This window comes from Mesoplodon mirus (genome assembly GCF_964341445.2).
Source record: "Mesoplodon mirus genome assembly, chromosome: 20".
NCBI classification, from domain to species: Eukaryota; Metazoa; Chordata; class Mammalia; order Artiodactyla; family Ziphiidae; genus Mesoplodon; species Mesoplodon mirus.
Window position 1 is genome coordinate 20,083,122 of NC_138996.1, and position 21,365 is coordinate 20,104,486.

Below are 21,365 nucleotides of genomic sequence, written 5' to 3' on the forward strand. Positions count from 1 at the left end.
AGAGAGGGAATGACCCCTCCCTCCTTTCCCATCTGAAGGGGTCCGTCCTCAGCAGGCCCAGCTTGGGTGTATGAGCAGAAGGAAGGACAGTGTGAGATGTTTCCTCTAAGTCGGATTGCAAGTTTGCTCATTATGTAGGTCTGAACACTGTAAATTACTACATCAAGAACCTGCTGATTAACAGTAGATGTATTTTTCCTTCAGAGGTGAGGGAAGAATTTCCACTGCAGAGCAAATATACCAGAACAGTGGGAGAAAAAAAAATAAACTCAGCTCTAAGATAACATCCCAAGAGTCCTTCCTGTTCAATATATTTGCTTGTTTTCTTCCGTGAGGAAAGCCGGGTTCCAGATGTGACTCTCCCATTATTTATATTGTACAGGGCAATGCTCATCGTTTTGGGAACTCAGTGTTCTTATCTGCGAAAATAAGGGTTGGACCAGCCCTAGATGAATCCTTTCAGCACTGGTAATCTGTAAATCTTTCAAGAAGGGTCATGTTTCTTTGTGAATCTTTGGCAGTGTTGCACAGGATAACTGCTATAGCCTGGGGGTAACTTGTATATAAACGCTGTGGAAATGATTCAGTGTTTCCCCACCCTCACCTCTAAGAGATTCCCTGGGTGCTTCCTGACTATCCATGCCTCTCTTTTACCCTTAGAAGGAGCTGAGGTAGAGAGGCTATGCGTGAGGTTTTACATTTATCCGGCTAGGAGTTAGGCTGTTTACTGTTTCCTATAGCTGCGGTGTCCAAGGCTAAAATGCCCTCTAATGCTGTTGTTTTTGTCTCCCCTATTGTCTTTGCGTTTCCCCAAAGACTCCTTAAATAGGGTCTTGAGGCTTGCAGTTCTCACTCCGTATTCCCCTGTTATGGCCCAGGAGCTCTGTCACGTGGTGGTGAGGTGTGGGGAAGGGAGGCATTTACAGTCCTACGATTAGGTCTCAGTCTTTTACTGAGCCTGTCTCGGGCATTTCCCATTCCCTACATTGAGGACTAGAAGGGGCTGGAGTTGGTACTTCTCTTCAGCCTGGTCGTTGAGGCTTGGGTAAAATAGTTTCCCTTGAGGGTGGTCCTTGCTAAGGAGAACAGAATGCTCTGGGTATATTTCAGAATGTTTGTTTGCCCCTGTACCTGCCAGAAACACAAGGGGATTTTTCTCCAATCTTCACAGAAGAACCTGGCAGAGCTCCTGGAGGTAAAACTCCTGAAAGTGGGGTGGGGGGGTCTTCCTGAGGCTGGGATGCCAGGAGTTTCTAACCCTCAAGGCACCCACACTGAGCCTCCAGCAACTTGTCAATTACCCCTTCAAGTGTTCGCATCCATATTGACTGCAGAGTTCTGCTCCTGGGCTTCGGTTCCCAGGAAGATGTGGCCCACTGTCTCCACCTGTCTGTCTTTCCAGGTTTAGGGGTGATAGCTGGCCTGTGACCTCAGTTCTCTGATGGATCTAAGAAGAGTTGTCACTCTTCACTTTGTTCAACCTTTTTCTTGTTGTGAAGACAGGAATGAGGACTTTCACACTCTTCACACGTCTGACCAGAAACCAGAAGCCCCCTCACTTATTTGGGTAAATAAACTACATGAAATCATTGACAGTCGACAATTTTTGTCCCACAAAATGGCAATTTCATAGTTTCAACCGAACTCAAACAAATGAAGAAAATGAAATGCAGCGAAATTGCCAAACTTGAGATTCAGAGTGCATTGTTATAGGCAACCCTGAAATCATTTTAAAGATTTTTTTGGTGATGTTTTGTATTAAAATTCAGTTTTATAAATCTCTAAAGGAACTTCTCAATTTTTTTTTCCTCAAATTTTCAATACTGCTTCACAGGGATTCTCACTCCAGGTCCTTCAAGCAATACCTGACACCTATTTTATTTAGTAATTATAATCGCTTCCAGCACTTTCTACTTTGCACAGATTTCCACATATATTTTCTCAAAAGTGGGTAGAATCAACATGGTCTGCTGGTATCTTAGTCTCAAGAATCAAAACTCTGTCATGGCAGAGGGGCCAGTACAGTGCTGCTCTCCTGTGATAGATATTTGTGGAGGACATGCGTTTGCAAACCTTAATCCATGTATGTATCCAAGAAATGTAACCGTTTTCTTCCTTTAGCTTAATTCTGATTTGGGATTTCCATTCGGAGGGGACCAGCAGAAAGTTCCATTTCTATCATTACAAATGTCCCCCTCCCCTCTCTGAAACACAAATAGTACTAGGAGTGGTACTCAGAAGGGAGAAGGATTCACGTGTGCTTCTCAGTGCACCCCGGCTGCCCCGTGACATAATTCTCCGAGCCCGTGGTCCCTAGAGGTGAGCTGCTCCCCGCTCTCAGCCCAAGAAGACCACCTTCCTCGTTTGCCATGAAGTCTGGTGTGTCTAGTTACATCACATGGATTCCTCCAGAGGTGCTGGGGTGTGGGTCTCCAGGACAGTTGGAATGATCTCACTACAGAAAGACAGGGAAGGAAGGAAGGAAGGAAGGAAGGAAGAAAGGGAGGGAGGAAGAAAGGGAGGGAGGGACGGAGGAGAAAACAATAAGAACAACAGAAAGTGTCTCTTTCTTCCCTCCCTGGGACACAGAACACATTGCCTTCAGTGATCGCCAACCTGTGTGAAGGGAAGGTAGCGAACTTGTCCTCCATCAGCTTCTGCTTTCTGCTCTGTCCAAAGTGCCTGAGGCAAGGTCAGCACCCAGCAGCTAGGAACACCAGTGGGAAACCGAAAAAAGAAACCCATTGTATTTTTAAATTTTTTTAACATCTTTATTGGAGTATAATTGCTTTACAATTTGTGTTAGTTTCTGCTGTATAACAAAGTGAATCAGCTATACCTATACATATATCCCCATATCCTCTCCCTCTTGCGTTTCCCTCCCACCCGCCCTATCCCACCCCTCTAGGTGGTCACAAATCACGGAGCTGATCTCCCTGTGCTATGCGGCTGCTTCCCACTAGCTATCTATTTTACGTTTGGTAGTGTATATATGTCCATGCCACTCTCTCACTTCATCCCAGCTTACCCTTCCCCCTCCCCGTGTCCTCAAGTCCATTCTCTACGTCTGCGTCTTTATTCCTGTCCTGCCCCTAGGTTCTTCAGAACCTTTCTTTTTTTAGATTCCATATAGATGTGTTAGCATATGGATGGTATTTGTTTTTCTCTTTCTGACTTACTTCACTCTGTATGACAGACTCTAGGTCCATCCACCTCACTACAAATAACTCAATTTCATTTCTTTTCATGGCTGAGTAATATTCCATTGTATATATATGCCACATCTTCTTTATCCACTCATCTGTCGATGGACACTTAGGAGAAACCCATTTTAAATGCTTCAGTGAATGACCCTGCCATGCATCCAATACGTCTGCTAGGAAACCAAAACCTACCCATGATAATGTCTTCATTTGATTTGAGGCAATTTAATTCCTGGAAATTTTTTCCTTAATTTCCTAGATTTGAGTATTAATCATAGAAGGCATGTGATGAATGACCAACACAAATGAATCAGCAGAATGATATACTGAAAGTTCAGTGTCTTCGGGGGAAAAAGTCATCTGAAGACAAGCACATTACAACACAGGATTCAAGAAAGTGGGGAAAATGTAATAAATATTGCCTCGAAATTAAGACAGAGCTGTACACATAGAATTATCATTCTTTTAAGTAGATGGCACAATTTGGATAAAAAGAAGACTCTGAGGTGGTTTCAGACAGAAAGTGACTGTGAACATGAGAGCACTGAGAACAAACAGTAAGGAAATGAAATAAGGAATTAACAGTGAAGCCTTCAGTGTAACTCAAACAATTACTTTATCGAACAAACTATAGATATTATGCTGGAATTGCTATTGAGTGTGAGTCTGTAGGGGTTGAAAGATGTTTCCTTAATCCAGACAGGAGCTACTTTCCACTATTTCAAGTTTACATCAAATGACCTTAGCTGAGGGTAATTTTAAAGTTATCTAATACCAATCACGATCAGTCATCAATGATCAGTATCCCAGTGTCCCACAAAACCTAGGGATTTCTTTTTTTTTTTTTTTTCAGTTACTGACATGTACCTACCTCTTCTTTTCATGCCTTTATTTCTGTATTTGGCAGGCATTTATTAGTTAGCATAATTATGAAATTTTTCAGTAGCCCAGAAATCCACTGAAGCATGTGATTCTTATCTTACATTTCCACTGGAAAACAACCTTTGAATTCTTGCTACCAGATATGACAAAAGTCCAGTCAAAGCAAAAATCTGTCTTAGAATGCTTTCAGGGTAGCCGGATAGGGTAGAAGAGAGTCTCTGAGGCTGAGGCAGCCCAGCTGAGACACTGAAGTCATTCATGCAGTAAGGTAAGGCCCTGTGAAGGGTTAGATTTCCTGGAGCAAAAAAGCCGACACATACACACACTCGCACACACACACACGCATACACAGACCAGTTCCATTTCTGGTAATATGGCAGACGGGATATTCAGGTACACCTTTTTAAGTATAACTTACCTAAAAATGCTTGATGTGTATTTATATAAGCATAGATGTGTATATAGATAGATGATTGCTAGATGTATATAACATTTGGTCTTTGGAAAGGTCCTTTTCTCAATTACTTACCGAAGACAGGAAACTCAGTGATTTATTCTCTGAATTAGTGCATGTCCTCAATATCTTTCTTTCACCCTAACAGGTAAACAACTGAAATGCCTGATATAGGATTCTTGGGAGTTTCTTTCACTCGCCTAAATGTACAAATCCACAGACCTCTAGCTTCTGGAGTTGCAGGTAAGAAGTCCAATAACAGTCAAAAAAGGGAAATCCTGGAAACTTGTTTTACCAGGTTATGCCTAAGTGTGCATTTGTCTCCTCAATCCCGCCAAGAATTCTAAGCCTTCTTACTCTGAAAACTCAGGTCTTTCTTTGGCTTAGGAAAATTTTCTCCTGTTATTTAAAATTATTTCTTCTACTTCTTCTGTTCTTCTTCTTTTAGAATGTATATTATTCAAATGATAGGAATGCTGCATTCATTTTCCAAATCTTTCTCCTTTTCCCTCATGATTTCCATCTCTTTGCATGTTTTGCTCTGGGATTTGTGATGTTGATGGTCCTCGACCTTCTAGGCCATGAATACAATCCTCATTAGCTACCATCTACCCGCTTGATTCATATGCTGAATTGGTAAGGTTTTTTGAAGCTTTAGGAAGTCTTTTTAAATTTTATTTGTTGTCCTATAGTTTTGTTCTTAAGTGCTCTTTTTAATTTTAGTTTTTAGGAACCCATTTGTCTGCTCCAGTAGGTCTGTTCCATTGGGTGTAAGATCTGAATGTTGTTTCTATGTGTTCTCTTTGGCTTCTAGACACCTTTAGATCCAAGATTCTTCTAGATCCCCTCCCTGTGGTCCTGGTATAGAAACTGACAATCCCCCTCTAAGACATGGAGAGGAAGCATCCTTGATCTCTCATCATCCTGGGCTCTCCCGGCACCCATGGCAGGGAGGGCTTGTCCAAACCTTTATGTCCCTTTAGGGAACCCTGGCACACTCAAGTAGGAAAGAATAGATGCTAGGGTTCTGCACATCTTGATTGACAAGCTCTGTTCCCTTCTCCAAGCTCACCCGGCTCAGCACTTCTTTTGCAAAGAAGAAGCGGGGGTGGGGAGTGATCCATACAGAGAGCCCAAGCCCTCATATACTCCCACTGTAGGTCCTGGCTCTTAAGAGGGAAGTCTCTTGGGTTTGGGAGCAGAGGGAAAGGGAATCTCACTTGGATCACATTCTGAAAATCCCCTGCCCAATGGTTTCTTTCTGTAAAATGAGAAAATTTAGACTAGTGTTAGATCATATTTAAGGGCTCTTTCAACTCCCCAAATCTATAAATCAGAGATTAGATAAAACATATTCACGACTATGATAATTTATGGGATTAGAATTGTCATGAAAGGAACACTTTAGGGCGACTGTTTTTGAGAAAAAAAAGTTTTTGAGCTGTAATGCTTTTATGAAAAACCAACAAATCAGAAGATAGGAGATTGAGCATGGAACTGGATGGCGAGATCCTCTGAGCTTTCAGATCTCTTAATTCTGATCATATATTGAATATAAAATGTTTTCTTCCTGTAACCTGGGATAGTCCTTCTCAGACTTTACGTACGAGTCGCCTACGGTGTAGGTTCTGATTTAGTAGGTCTCGGGGAGGGCTGGAGATTCTGTGTTTCTTACCAGCAGGGATGCCCACCATGCTTGTCCGTGGTTCACATTTCAGTAGCAAGGCCTGGAGGATTTGCAGTGGTGAGTAGACCTCTGGCGGCCATTAGTAGAAATGTACAATCATTTTGTCATACAACTGTAACTTCTTTTTCTGGGAATGTTAAAAAACATACCTCCCCAAAAGCCAGCAACTGATCTATCTCTAACTGACATTATAAAGGCAAAGCCAAGATGGTTTATTAATTTGGACTCTATTAATCTGGAATTTTGTGTCATTCCAGAGAGGCCACATTGCCAGCAATAATCAAAGAAGGGGTGTGTGTGTTTAGTCCATTAAGTGCTAAAGCAAATGCATTAAAACAGAAGAAGAAGAAACCAAGGAGTTACAGGTGATTAGTCTTTATTTTATTAAAACAATTTTTAAAATTTTCCAAGGCTTTAACTTTGATTCTCCTATCCTTGTCAAGGGCTGCCATAAATTACATTTTTAGGAAGTCCTCACTGATTCAGGCTCTTTTCTGAATCAGACTAGCCCACTCTTTTTTTTTCTTTCTTTAGAAATTTATTTATTTATTTATTTATTTTTGGCTGCATCGGGTCTTCGTTGCTGCATGTGGGCTTTCTCTTGCTGCGGCGAGCCAGGGCTACTCTTCGTTGTGGTGCATGGGCTTCTCATTGCGGTGGCTTCTCTTGTTGCGGAGCACAGGCTCTAGGCATGCGGGCTTCAGTAGTTGTGTCACACAGGCTCAGTAGTTGTGGCTCATGGGCTCTAGAGCACAGGCTCAGTAGTTATGGCACATGGGCTTAGTTGCTCCACAGCATGTAGGATCTTCCCGGACCAGGGCTTGAACCCGTGTCCCCTGCATTAGCAGGCAGATTCTTAACCATTGCACCACCAGGGAAGCCCCTAGCCTACTCTTTAATTAGGAAAAATGAGGGCAGTTTTATAGTAGTTTTCAGTTTCTCAGTCTTTTGGCTCCTTTCTGTCTATGCTTCTCAAACACAAAAAGTGCAATGTTGTTTGACTATTGTCAGTGGCTCAAATTAAACAAAAATCTACAAATGTTTGAAAGGTATCCAAGTTTGGAAACCACTTTTTCTTTTTTTTTTTTTTTTTTGAACTACAAGTATATTTCTTTTTTGTTTTTTTTTCGGTACGCGAGCCTCTCACTGTTGTGGCCTCTCCCGTTGCGGAGCATAGGCTCCGGACGCGCAGGCTCAGCGGCCACGGCTCACAGGCCCAGCTGCTCCATGGCATGTGGGATCTTCCTGGACCGGGGCACGAACCCATGTCCCCTGCATCGGCAGGCAGACTCTCAACCACTGCGCCACCAGGGAAGCCCTACAAGTATATTTCTTATTTTGAATGTCAATAGACACATTTCCTGGCTTTGCCATGGTAAATAGATAAATGTTCCAGAAATTATCCTTTTTTTTCAGATAACAAAAGTAATATCACTCTAGGAAGGAAGATAAACATCCTACACCACCATGTGCTTATTCTCACAGTTGAAGCTCATCTAACTGAAACAAACTTGCAAATTGATATTAATACCAACTTGATATTGATATAAACCTCTGGCCTCATATACAATTCAGTATCACTAGTCCTGAGCTGTTACTGGAAAATTGTCCATTGGCTCATGGAAATTTTCCGAGTTTCGTCATGTTCCAGTGACCTTGCATTTGGATACCAAATGAAACCCCAAAGCAGGTCTTTTCCTTTGCTGGCTTCCATAGCATCATCACATCCATTTATGTTATAAAAGTTATACAGATCTTATATATTGTAGGAAGTTATATATGATTATTTAAACCTTTTATTAATCAGCTTTATAAAACCATCTAGAATTATTACAACTAATGACCTGGACTTGACAGTTATCGAGAGAACTCTCTGTGCAGATAGTTTCAAAGACTCCTGTTCTGGGGTTTAGAGGTTGGGCAGGCTTTCTCAGTAAAGTTTTGATGGGAAGTGCAGGTAATGGTTAATTACAAATATTTCCATATCCTTAGCGTTTCCAAAACTACACAAAATTTCTTATGCATCTCTAACTCAGCGATCCACATGTGGTTTGTATATATAACCAGACATTACCTGGTAAAGTCCCTGATGACTTTAATTCACTAAATGAGAGAAAAAACTCTATTCCTCTACTCTCTACTCACAACACTTTTGACACCAGACGTGCAGGGTTTTTTCCCACATCCACCAACTCTCTGACGCCAGGTAGGTGACCTACAATTCAGTTTCAGGTCTGGCGCCATCTACCTGGAGTCAGCATCAGAGCCGCAGGTTAAGGGATCCGTCTCCCAAGACAGACCCCACTTCAGATGCCAGTCCTAAGTAGTGGGTCCCTAGGTCAGTCACACTTCTGTCCAGCTTGGCCACAAATTGGGGGTTCCAAGACTCCCTCCTCAGGTTCAGTAATTTGTTATAACATCTCACAGAACTCAGGGAAACACTCACGTTTACCAGTTTATTATCTAATAAAGGATATGATAAAGGATACAAATGAACAGCCAGATGAAGAGATACACAGGGAGAGATCCAGAAGGTCCCCAAGCTCAGGAGCTCCTGTCCCTGTGGGTTTAGGGTGCATCACCCTCCTAGCAAGTGGGTGTGTAGAAGCTCTTTTACACTGTAGTTTAGGGATTTTTATAGAGGCTTCATCATGAAAACGTGATGGGTTATTAACTCAGGTTCCAGCCCCTCTCCCTTCCCTGGTGGATGAGGAGTGCAGATGAAAATTCCAAGCTTCTAATCATTGCTCAGTCTTCCTGGTGACCAGCCCCAGCCTCTGGAGGAAGCCACTAAGAGTCACCTTATTAGGACAAAAGACACTCCTATCACCCAGGAAATTCCAAGGGATTTAGGAGCTCTGCGTCAGGAACCGGGGTCAGAGGCCAAATATGAGGATAAAAGATGCTCCTAGGGACTTCCCTGGTGGTCCAGTGGTTAAGAATCTGCCTTCCAATGCAGGGGACGCAGGTTCGATCCCTGGTCGGGGAACTAAGATCCCACATGCCGCGGGGCAACTGAGCCAGAGCACTGCAAGTACTGAGCCCGCGTGCTCTGGAGCCTGTACATCACAACGAGAGAGAAGCCCGCGCACCGCAACAAAGATCCCACGTGCCAGCAACTAAGACCTGACGCAGCCAATTTAATTAATTAATAATAATAAAAAAGATGCTCCTAGCACATTTATCACTTAGGACATTACAAAGGTTTGGGGAGCTCTGGCCAGGAGCCCAGGACAAAGACCAAAATATATGTTTATTATCATATCACAGTGTTGCACTAACCTCATCAGTTAGACTACATTAGAAATATCTGCCCTAATGTTAGCCCAGCCAGCAGCAGATTTTGTTTACCTGCAGTTCATAACACTTCTTTGTAACAAGGTATAAGGGAGGAATAGAACCTTACTTGATATCTACTAAAATTCAAGATACCAGTTATCTTCCCCCCCCCAATTTATTTATTTATTTATTTTGGGCTGTGTTGGGTGTTCGTTGCTGCACGTGGTATTTTTCTCTAGCTGCGGTGAGCGGGGGCTACTCTTCATTGCAGTGTGCGGGCTTCTCATTGCGGTGGCTTCTCTTGTTGCGGAGCACAGGCCCTAGGTGCGTGGGCTTCAGTAGCTGTGGCTCACAGGCTCTAGAGCGCAGGCTCAGTAGTTGTGGCGCATGGGCTTAGTTGCTCTGCAGCATGTGGGATCTTCCCGGACCAGGGCTCAAACCTGTGTCCCCTGCATTGGCAGGCGGATTCTTAACCACTGAGCCACCAGGGAAGTCCCAGTTATCTTACTTTTTAAAACCTAATTTATTGCTTTTATAAAGGTAAGTCAAATATATCCCCTTCTTGTCTTTCAATCTGTGGAGCTCTTCCATCGAGTGGGGACAGGAAACCCAAAGGTAATCATTGGAGCCACTGTTCAAGGTGGAATTGGAAGCAGACAGTTCCATATGCCAGCACCCAAAGGAAAAAGGAAAGAATCAAATATAAAACAAATATATGATTTGCTACCAAAACACCCAAATCACGCACAAAAAACAAGGTAAGTATACTCTCCCGTATCTGTGTACCCACTGTGACAGCCATAGCAGTCATTTGAAAAATGGAAGTATTTATGGGATCTGTGATTTCAGACTTGGAATAGGGAAAGAGATAAAAATAAGATGCAGCTGAGGGCAGCCTCGGGACGATTCCACCTCCAGGAGGAACGGGCTGACACCAGCCTGAGGCTCTTTGTACCCCAAATATTGAGTACTTCACTTTGTTTCATTACATTTATTTACTTCTAAAAATCAGAAATACATCTAAGATATAAGTTTGAGGGTTAAATGGGTATTAATAATTCACACAGCAGGTGGAATCAATTCAATCAGATCCCTTTCCCCTCCCTCTCTAGAGCCCTGCAGGGCCAGTGGTGTGCACAGGGCACAAGGAGAGAAGGTAGATTCTCCACCAGAATCCTCTTCGGTAATCGCCTTCCTGGGTCAGGCGGGGCTGGCAAAGGGCCCCACTTGGTGCAGGGGTTGGGATGGAGCGGAGGAATGAGGGTTTTCTGTTGCTGGAAGTTCTGATGCAATCACAGGTAAACACTGAAAGTCAAGTCCCCGAAGAAATGCAAGTCAGAGCCCAAACCAACATTCTAAGCTGGGTCCGCAAGCCTGGGGGCCAAGCAACAAGTGGGAGCTCAGGTAAGGCGCCAAATGAGCTAGCAAAACAAGAGAGAACAGCTGAATGGGAGTATCAGGCAGGGCCCAAGGAGGCAGCGATTTGAGGTCAGGCTGACTGCACTGAGAAGCACTCAAATGGTTCAGAATGAAACCCCCTCCCGCGACCCCCAGGCTTTCTCCTGCAGGGCCTCCCTAGATTTGCCTGGTGGAAGGCTCTGGAGAAGTCTGGAGCTTGCATTTCTAAGGTGGCAGGAGGTTCCCATGGTCACAGTGGATTAGCTACCGGAGCCCTTATGGGGATCGAGTGTTCAAGGTCGGCTGTTTGTGGCAGGCTGGGGGCAGCAGGGATCTGTGGAGCATGGTCGGGATGGAAGCTGAGGACAGGAGGCCGTGGGGTGAAGCCTCAAGGGCCCGAGTGGACCTCTGGTTTCTGATGCGTTCGGTCTGGAAGATTCTGAAGGAGACCCAGGCATCTTCCACTGAGATGTCCTCTTTTAGGGCTGGACAGCTATCCGTTTATGACTTATTTTGACCCTCAGCATACTAAAGGGTTTTCCAGAGGTCTTTCCGGGTGTCACACCTCCTCCTTCCACCCCGCCCCGAGCACCTGCCCTCGGCCAGGCTTATTCTTATGGAGTGGGGTACTCCTGGGGAACGAGTACGGTGGATTTTTATACCAAATGCCACTGAGTTGAGTTGAATGAACTGGTTCTTTCTGTTTCTCTAGAACTACAGAAGCTTCCCCCACTGCCCTTTCACCAAGTTAATATTGATTAATTATTGGTAGAAGTCAAGCCCAGGAATAAACACTTTACATGTGATTCTCACTGAATCCGTCCATGCTCTAGAGCAGACCCTCCCAAGCATCCAGGACCCCTTTCTTCGTCTCCAGAGCCCCGAGTCTGTCAGGTCCTGCAGAGTGACGGAGCCATTGTGGACAACCACACAGCCCTTTACCACCTACTTGGAGTCTTGTGTCTTGTTCAAGAAAATGTTATTTTGAGTTTTCCATCACTCACAGCCAAACCTAATCCATACCGACTAGCAAGGTCCGCAGGACTAGGCTGTGAAAACTCTAAAGAGATCAGACAGTGAGAATAACCGAGCCTATGAGAATGCAGGAAAAATAACGTTCCACTAGCCTACCACCCTTGAAAATTTGAAGTTATTTTTATGACTTTGTAGAGAAAATTCCTACATTCTACTTTTTATAGGTAGACAGGGGTTGGCCCTGAAGAACTGGGTACACTGCTGGATTTGAATTGTCCTGTGTCACGGGCGGTGGTGGTGGGGTAGTTTGTGTACCTTGAGGGAGGTGCCTGGGTGCCTGGTCCACATGCTCATCTGGCTTATCTCATTAGATCTCTTTGACTGAAACTCTCACAAATTCTCAAATCGAAGCCAAAAATCACCTCTTCACCCAAAACAGTGATTAGCATCATAAGTGAGATTTGGCGGCAGATTCCAAGGGCTGCTTAATATAAGGAATTATTCAAATGAGGGAATTATATGATGGGTAGTTATATATAATACAGATATGAGTAATGCACTGTGACCCATCCCACCAACATTAGCCTTTTTCTACATAAAATATTCATGCAGTCACTTTATTTGAGAAAAAGTTTATAAAGCATCTGTGAAATTATTTTGTGAATTGTCTATCCTTTGACGATATATCAATTGGGGTTTTCCTGTGTGTTATAGCCTTTTGTGGGAGTTCCTTCTAAATCAAGGATTGTAGCAGAAGAACTAAATAGACATTTCTCCAAAGAAGAAATACAGATGGCCAACAGGCATATGAAAAGATGCTCAACATTGCTAATTATTAGAGAAATGCAAATCAAAACTACAATGAGGTATCACCTCACACCGGTCAGAATGGCCATTATTAAAAAGTCCACAAATAACAAATGCTGGAGAGGGTGTGGAGAAAAGGGCACCCTCCTACAGTGTCAGTGGGAATGTAAGTTGGTGCAGCCATTATAGAAAACAGTACGAAGGTCCCTCAAAAAGGCAAAAATAGAGCTCCATATGACCCAGCAATCCCACTCCTGGGCATATATCTGGGCAAAACTATAATTCAAAAAGACACATTCACCTCAATGTTCATAGCAGCACTATTCACAATAACCAAGACATGGAAACAACCTAAATGTCCATTGACAGATGAATGGATAAAGAAGATGTGGTACATACATACAATGGAATACTACTCAGCCATAAAAAAGAAAATAATGCTGTTTGTGTAACTGAGAAGGACCCTTTGGGGCCTTCCCAGAACAGCCCCCCACCCCATGTCCTCTGCCTGCCTTTTGTCTGTAGAAAAACTTTAGTCAAAGAATAAATTTAATCAGAGAAATGAAAAAAATGCAGAAAGGAAAACAGTCAAGCAAGACAAAATAATAACAGTTTAGCCATTAAACAAAGTCAAGTTCCTCCTCAAGGGCTATAGATCCTATTCTGAGCCACACCATTTAAGTTGTTTTGCAGCTACTGAAATCCCTGCCAGGTGGGAGAAGTTAAGTATATGCTGCCCACAAGCACTTAGACCCCAGACCAGTTGGAACCAGGTTGATGATGTTTATCTTGATTACCTCACCACCAACTGATCAGAAGAATGTCCAGGGGCTGATCACACACCCCACAACGCCCCTCCCCTAATCCTGTCTTTCTTTCTTATTTATTTATTTATTTATTTATTCATTCATTCATTCATTCATTTATTTTTGCGGTATGCAGGCCTCTCACTGTTGTGGCCTCTCCCGTTGCAGAGCACAGGCTCCGGACGCGCAGGCTCAGCGGCCATGGCTCACGGGCCCAGCCACTCCGCAGCATGTGGGATCTTCCTGGACCGGGGCACGAACCTGTCCCCTGCATCGGCAGGCAGACTCTCAACCACTGCGCCACCAGGGAAACCCCTCATCCTGTCTTTAAAACCCTTTCCCTGAAAGCCTTCAGGGAGTTTGGGTCTTTTAAGCACTAGCTGCCCTGGACTCCTTGCTTGGCCCTGCAACAAACGCTTTGCTTCACCACTTGGCTTTACTGCCCATGGGCAAGCAGACCCAAGTTTGGTAACATCTGCAGCAACAGGGATGGAACCAGAGATTATCATACTAAGTGAAGTAAGTCAGAAATAGACAAATACCATAAGATACCATACAGTACTGTACCATATGATATCACTTAAAATATGGCGCAAATGAACTTATCTACAAAACCGAAACAGACTCACATAGAGAACAGACTTGTGGTTGCCAAGGAGGGCGGGCAGGGAAAGGGATGGACTGGGAGTTCGGTGTTGGTAGATGCAAGCTATTACATTTAGAACAGATAAACAACAAGGTCCTACTGTATAGCATGGGAAACTATATCCAATCCCCTGGGATAAAACATAATGGAAAAGAATATTAAAAAAGAATGTCTCTATGTGTATAACTGAGTCACTTTGCTGTACAGCGGAGACAGGCACAACATTGTAAATCAGCTATACTTCAACTAAAATTAAAAAAGTTTAAGAAGCCTTAAGTATGGCTGACCAACCCTAACTTGACCTTGAGTGTGACAGGGGCCCTGAATCGGCTGAGCGTCTGCTGTCCCACTGCAGGAGGGGCGCGGGGTCCCAGGCGCTAGTACCTAGTGAGAACCCGGAAGAAGAGGGATGCGAGGCACCACGGCCGTGTCTGCAGCCCCTCTCGCTCCCCGCGGCTCTTCCCCGTGATTGGGCGGCGCCAACTCCCAGTGCACCCCGCCCACCCCGCCCACCGGCGCCGGCGTTCCCCGTGCGCGGCAGGAGCGCGAGTTAAAGCCGCCCGGGCGGCCCGTGCGCTCAGCCTGCTCGCGGTGTCCTCGCGCAGCGCGCCTCACGCCCGGGTTCCCGCGCTGTCTCCTCGCGGCCATGGGACTCTCGTCGCTCCTTCGGCTCCTGCCGCCCTGCTGGCCGCGCTGGGCGGCCTCGGGGGCTCCGCGACCGGTGAGTGGGGCCCGCGGGTGGGGCTCCCCGGGAGGGACCTCATCCCGCTCTGCAGGCTGCGGGGCGCGGGGCTGCGGGGCTGTCCGGCTGCCGGGCGGGGGCGGAGGAGAGCTTGGGGCGCCCTCGCTGGGTGTGTGCGGCTTGTCCCCCGTCCTGTGGTGACCTTTTGTCTGGGAGGGCGAGGCTAGACTGTCTGGAGGGGCCCCCTGCTTCTCAGCCCTTTACTCCTTAACAAGCCTGCCTGGTGGGTGGGCTCAGCGGATGGATTGGATGTCTTTTCCTCTCTGGCCCTTAGGCCGGTGAGAAAGGAAGCTCGTTCCGCACCTGAGTGCAGGGCGCCCGCTCCCTTCTAGGTTCTTCCTTTCCCCAACATCCAAGCGAGTGGAATTGGCTTTCTAGCCCTGGTCTCTGATGGGCCCGCAGCCCAGGTTTAACCAGGGAGCAAATTTAGCCTCTTGGAGGCCCGGGACCTTGAGAAGAGGTGCTTCCCTCCAGAAACAGCCCGGGGGAAACGGAGCTTGGGCCCAGGTGCGGTTAGCAAGCAACTTCCAGCGGCGCTTGTTAATACCACTCAGGTGTAGGCGGACCCCAAGGCAGAGGAGAGCTGAGTCGGGGTCCCAGGGTGACTGAGACACCCTGAGTTCCCGTAGGGCTGGTGGCTGGTGACTGAGCCAGGTGCAGGAGGTGCCCAGTGTTTGTCAAACGACCTGGCCTGCAGGATTGCCCATCTCTCCTGACAGGTGCTCCCAATTGGCCCTCATGGATGGAGGCAGATTTTAACTCATTTTTTAACTTATGCAGACACTTTGTTGGTCAAGGTACTGTTAACTGGTTTGGAGGAGATGTCACTTAGTCTCTGAGCTGTTTGCCCTCCAGGAGAGATTCTGACCCTCAGGGTTTTTGCCTAACCTGGTGAGGCGTCTCTGTGGCAGGAATCCCTTGCCCTGGGTGGTCTGTTTGCTCCACCCCGGAAACAGGATTTAAAGTTACTTGCCTTTTTCACTAAGCAGTGTTCGTCCAGGCCTTCTGGTGTGAAGACATCTTTGTGATGTCTGTTGTAGAACAGCCCATGATCTACTTTGTATATTGTACATAATATACTTTGTATATTGACAGACTATGAGAAAGCTACCATGAACTTAATATGTAAATAGATTAATAAATACATTTTTAGTTTATTCACAGTAAGTATGTACCTAAATTTGAAAAGTAATGTTTGAGACCCATCTACAGATGGTGTTCAGAATCCATGTGCACACTGGGTCTCCAGACTGAGAATCACCAGGGCAAATAGTGTTCCAGGTGGGACTCGCCTAGCAGTGTGAGTCTCTGAGGGTTGACTGCAGCCCTAACTGGGACCCTTCTGGAAGGATCTGCTAGAAGAGGTAGCAAAAGAGCTAACACTTTGGGAGCATTTATTTGGTGGGTATTGTGCCCAGTGACTTTGTACTCTTTTAATCCTTGCATTTTCCTCTTAGAACCACTTATTTACTGGCCTCACTTTACAGACAAGAAACACTGAGGTCCAGAGGGAGGTAGTAACTCTCCTGAGGTGATGTTGTTAGTACGTGGTCCAACCAAAACTCGAGCCTAGTAAGTAGCCTGACGACTGAGCCTGGGGTCCCATCTTAGGGGTTGCTGACCTCACCTGCTCTCAACTGAATGGTTTTGGTCAAGTCAAGTGGGATTGCCCGGATGGTATGTGAGTAGCTGGCAAAGTTGTTAGCTGTTCATTAATAACCAGTGCCTCCTGAGTCTTTCATTTATAATGCAAATTATAAGCCAGACTTTTAAAATCAAACATTGAGTAACTATGCTAAAAGCACTATCTTAGAGGGATGCAAGTAAGACTGAGGTCTGGTTCCTCACCAAAGAAGGTGTAGTCTATGTGGTGGGCTTCCATTGTCAACTCCCATCACATAGCTTTGCACACGACTTTCCATCCCATGTGCCTACATTGTCCCTGGGGTAGGGTCTTCACTGCGTCTTACAGAGACTTCTGCCAAATGGGACAGGTGGCTTATGTTTTCTCGGAACCAAGGATTGGCTTTTTCTCTTTGAAAGTTAGGGCAAAATAGTAAACTAAGTACAACCAGGCCTTCTCTGAGCACCACATCCATAACAGGCTTATTTTTGACCATTAATCATTCAGGGTTGAGAAACACAAGTTCATGGTTTCAATAAAGCTAATCATATAAATCAGTGTCCTGCAACTAACTGAAAACTTAAGTATTTATAACCAGGCTATTAGAGGTATTCTTTTTTTTTTTTTTTTTTTTTTTTTTTGCGGTACGCGGGCCTCTCACTGTTGTGGCCTCTCCCGTTGCGGAACACAGGCTCCAGCCGCGCAGGCTCAGCGGCCATGGCTCACAGGCCCAGCCGCTCCGCAGCATGTGGGATCTTCCTGGACTGGGGCACGAACCCGTGTCCCCTGCCTCGGCAGGCGGACTCTCAACCACTGCGCCACCAGGGAAGCCCTAGAGGTATTCTTATAAAGATGGCATGTAGGACCCCAAACCCTAACTTCATTTGAAGCTGTATCTCCCCATGTCTAAAAAAAAGGAAACTAAAGTCAAGTGCTTTGAGCCTAGACTTCTAAACTTGCAACGCTTCATACTCTGAGTCTCTAAGACCGAATCAGGCCTAGAAGAATAGTTGTATCTTTTTAAGCACAAGTGTAAGTCTGAGCCGTTCTAACAAGACAGCGGGGAGGCGAATGGCAGCTCTCCAGCAACAGCTCCACGGCATCAGAAAGAATGGCCCCCAGGGATCGTCATGGCAAACCTGCATGGGTTTTCAGGGTACTGAACCCCCTAGCGTTCTCCTAGATAATAGTTGAGGGAAGGTCTTCCAAAGAGAACAGTGACTGCAGCTTACATGAAAAGGTCTCCTGGACCCAAGGAATCCAGGAACTCTGATGGCTTTGCTTCTTGGTCCTTCATTGCAGATGAAATATGGTGTCACATGACAAGGCAAGCTGCATGTGGTGGGAGATGCATTCCTGTGGCCTGGCTCTGCAACGGAGAGCAGGAGTGCCCGGATGGGGCGGACGAGCAGTGTGGTAAGTGGTCTCACCGCTGTGTCCTGTTGTGTATCATGCACTCACCCACACCTGGCCCTTATTGCTATGTGCCTGGTTGACAGTCAGTTCTCATGGTTTTCACCCTCTTAGGGGGTGTTCGGAAATGTTGGTAGTCCTGGGTGTCTTGGTAGTGTAATTCGAGCGTCAGCAGTAGCCTAACCTTTGACATCATAGTAAAACTGGTTTAAATCTACTCCACGTGCAGTGGGAGCTTGGAGTCCCACCAGTTCCCGCCAGGTTTGTGCGGAGGAGCCTGGCTTACGGCGTTTTGGCGCCACCTCTGGAGCACCCTCCATTTTGGTTGAATTGTTGAGCTTGTGGGTGTCTGCGCTGCATGTGTCCACCTGTTCTTTGTCCTCAGCTGCAGCAAACACACACTGCACTGCTCTCCACCTTCAGATTCCTGCTCGTTCCTTTTGGAGCAGTTCAGCTCTCCTGCCAAGTTCTGCCTTAGGCATTTCACCATAAGTTCTAAGCTATATCTCAAGGTATTTTTCTCAGGTTAAAAAAAAAAGTTCCACCCCTAAGGGAAATTCTGGTGCTGTTAAAATAATTTATTATTTCACCTTGCTGCACTAGTTAAGGCTGATTTGATTATGACTCATAGAATCCAAATGAAGCTAAGGTAAGCTGGCTTAGGAATTTATTGTAAGGATACTATGGTTTCTAATGGAACTCAAAGAAGACTACCTGGGCCTTGGGACAGGGTCTCATAGTAAAAACACATATCTCCGAGGATCAAAGACAATTGCCCCGGAAGGGGAAATCCACACGTGTTGGCCAGACACCCTCAGAAATGTCTATAAGATGACCTACTGAGCCCACAGGATCTGAGTCCATTTCCTCAAAGAGATAAGGGTTCAAGTGCATCATTGACTATAGGATATATCACATACACAGACCACTTTTATGTATAATCATTTTCAAATTTTTAAAAACATCATTGCGGGGCTTCCCTGATGGCGCAGTGGTTGAGAGTCTGCCTGCCGGTGCAGGGGACACGGGTTTGAGCCCTGGTCTGGGAGGATCCCACATGCCGTGGAGCAGCTGGGCCCGTGAGCCACAACTACTGAACCTGCGCATCTGGAGCCTGTGCTCCGCAACGAGAGAGGCCGCGACAGTGAGAGGCCCGTGCACCGCGATGAAGAGTGGCCCTGGCTCGCCGCAACTGGAGAGGGCCCTTGCGCAGAAAAGAAGACCCAACACAGCCAAAAATAAATAAATAAATAATTAAATAACTTTTTTAAAAAAGGTAAAAAAAACAAAGTCATTGCTTTACAAAAACAAAAAACTTCTTTTTTAAAATTTTATTTTTAAAATTTTTATTTTACTTTGGAGTACAGTTGGTTTACAATGTATTAGTTTCAGGTGTACAGAAAAGTGATTCAGTTATACATATACATCTATTCTTTTTCAAATTCTTTTCTGATTTAGGATATTACAGAATATTGATTAGAGTTCCCTGTCCTATACAGTAGGTCCTTTTTGGTTATCTAATTTAAATATAGTAGTGTATATATGTCAATCCCAAACTCCCAATTTATCCCTTCCCCTGCCACCTTTCCCTTTTGGTAATCATAGGTTTGTTTTCTAAGTCTGTGATTGTTTCTGTTTTGTAAGTAAGTTCATTTGTATAATTTTTTTTATTGAAGTATAATTGACTTACAATATTTTATTAATTTCAAGTATATAACGTAGTGATTCGATATTTTTATACATTATAAAATGATCACCATAATAAGTCTAGTTATGATTTGTCACAATACAAAGATATTACATAGTTATTGACTATATTCCCCACACTGTACATTTTATACCTGTGACTCATTTATTTTGTAACTGGAAGTTTGTACCTCTTAACCTGCCTCACCTATTTTCCTAATACCCCCCTACCCACCTCCCTCTGGCAACCACCAGTTTGTTCTCTGTATTTATGAGCTTGTTTCTGTTTTGTTATGTTTGTTCGTTTTTTAAAAATTTTTATTGGAGTATAGTTGATTTACAGTGTCATGTTAGTTTCAAGTGTACAGCAAAGTGAAGCAGTTATACATATACATGTATCCACTCTTTTTTAGATTCTTTTCCCAAGTAGGCCATTCCAGAGTATTGAGTCCCTGTGCTATCCAGTAGGTCCTTATTAGTTACCTATTTTGTATATAGTAGTGTGTATATGTCAATCCCAGTCTTCTAATTTATTCCTCCCCCCTCCCTTACCCCTTGGTAACCGTAAGTTTATTTTCTACATCTGTAAGTCTGTTTGGTAGGTAAGTTCATTTGTACCCTTTTTTCTAGATTCCATGTATAAGTGATATCATATGATATTTGTCTTTCTCTCTCTGACTTACTTCACTCAGTATGACAATCTGTAGGTTCATCCATGTTGCTGCAAATGGCATTATTTCGTTCTTTTTTATGGTTGAGTCATATTCCATTGTATATATGTACCACATCTTTTTATTTATTTATTTATTTATTTATTTATTTATTTATTTATTTATTTATTTATTTATTTATTTATTTATTTATTTATGGCTGCATTGGGTCTTTGTTGCTGAGCGGGGGCTCCTCTTCATTGCAGTGCATGGGCTTCTCATTGTGGTGGGTTGTTGCAGAGCACGGTCTCTAGGTGCACAGGCTTCAGTAGTGTCATGCGGGCTCAGTAGTTGTGTCATGCGGGCTTAGCTGCTCTGCGGCATGTGGGATCTTCCCAGACCAGGGCTCAAACCAGTGTCTCCTGCATTGGCAGGAGGATTCTTTTTTTTTTTTTTTTGCCCATAATCAAAACTTTATTGAAATAGTGACACCAAAATAGGAGAGTGCTGTTGTATACCTTTCAAAATTAAACATAATTACATTATCTTGGTAGATTAACTGGAATTACTGAACTGATAAGGCTTTCTGAGATAGAACGCAAATTCAGGCAGTTGCATGGATCATTAGTGGTGCTTTCTTCTAAATGAACACCCTTCTATGAGTCTGGCCTTTCCTCCTGTCGGCTGGCACAACACGGTTGAACAACCTACACAAAGCACCACTGTCTGAGTATGGCTGAAAACCGTGGTAATCTCGTAGCAGCCTGGACATGTTACATCCATAAAATAAGAATTTGGACTTTGAACCAGCCGTTTCTTTTTATGTTTTTTCTTTTCCTCTTCCAAGGAAGGATGCAGTAAATCTCTAGCCAAAGGCATGTTGATCCTTTCGCAAGCCCAGCCCGTGCATGGCAGGAGGATTCTTAACCACCACGCCACCAGGGAAGCCACATCTTCTTTATCCATTCCTCTGTTGATGGACATTTACGTTGCTTCCATGTCCTGGCTCTTGTAAATAGTGCTGCAGTGAATATTGGGGTGCATGTATCTTTTCAAATTATGTTTTTCTCCAGATATATGCCCAGGAGTGGGACTGCTGGATCATATGGTAAT

The 21,365-nt window shown here is 44.6% G+C and overlaps 1 protein-coding gene across 1 annotated transcript; it reads right to left on the reverse strand.

Moving 5' to 3' along the window:
* Positions 1-20,141: 20,141 nt before the first annotated feature.
* LOC309795909 (small ribosomal subunit protein eS27-like) lies at positions 20,142-21,155 on the reverse strand. The gene has a single exon (XM_082608714.1). The coding sequence runs from the start codon at positions 21,129-21,131 to the stop codon at positions 20,877-20,879; it is 255 nt and encodes an 84-aa protein (XP_082464840.1). The 5' UTR covers positions 21,132-21,155; the 3' UTR covers positions 20,142-20,876.
* Positions 21,156-21,365: the final 210 nt, after the last annotated feature.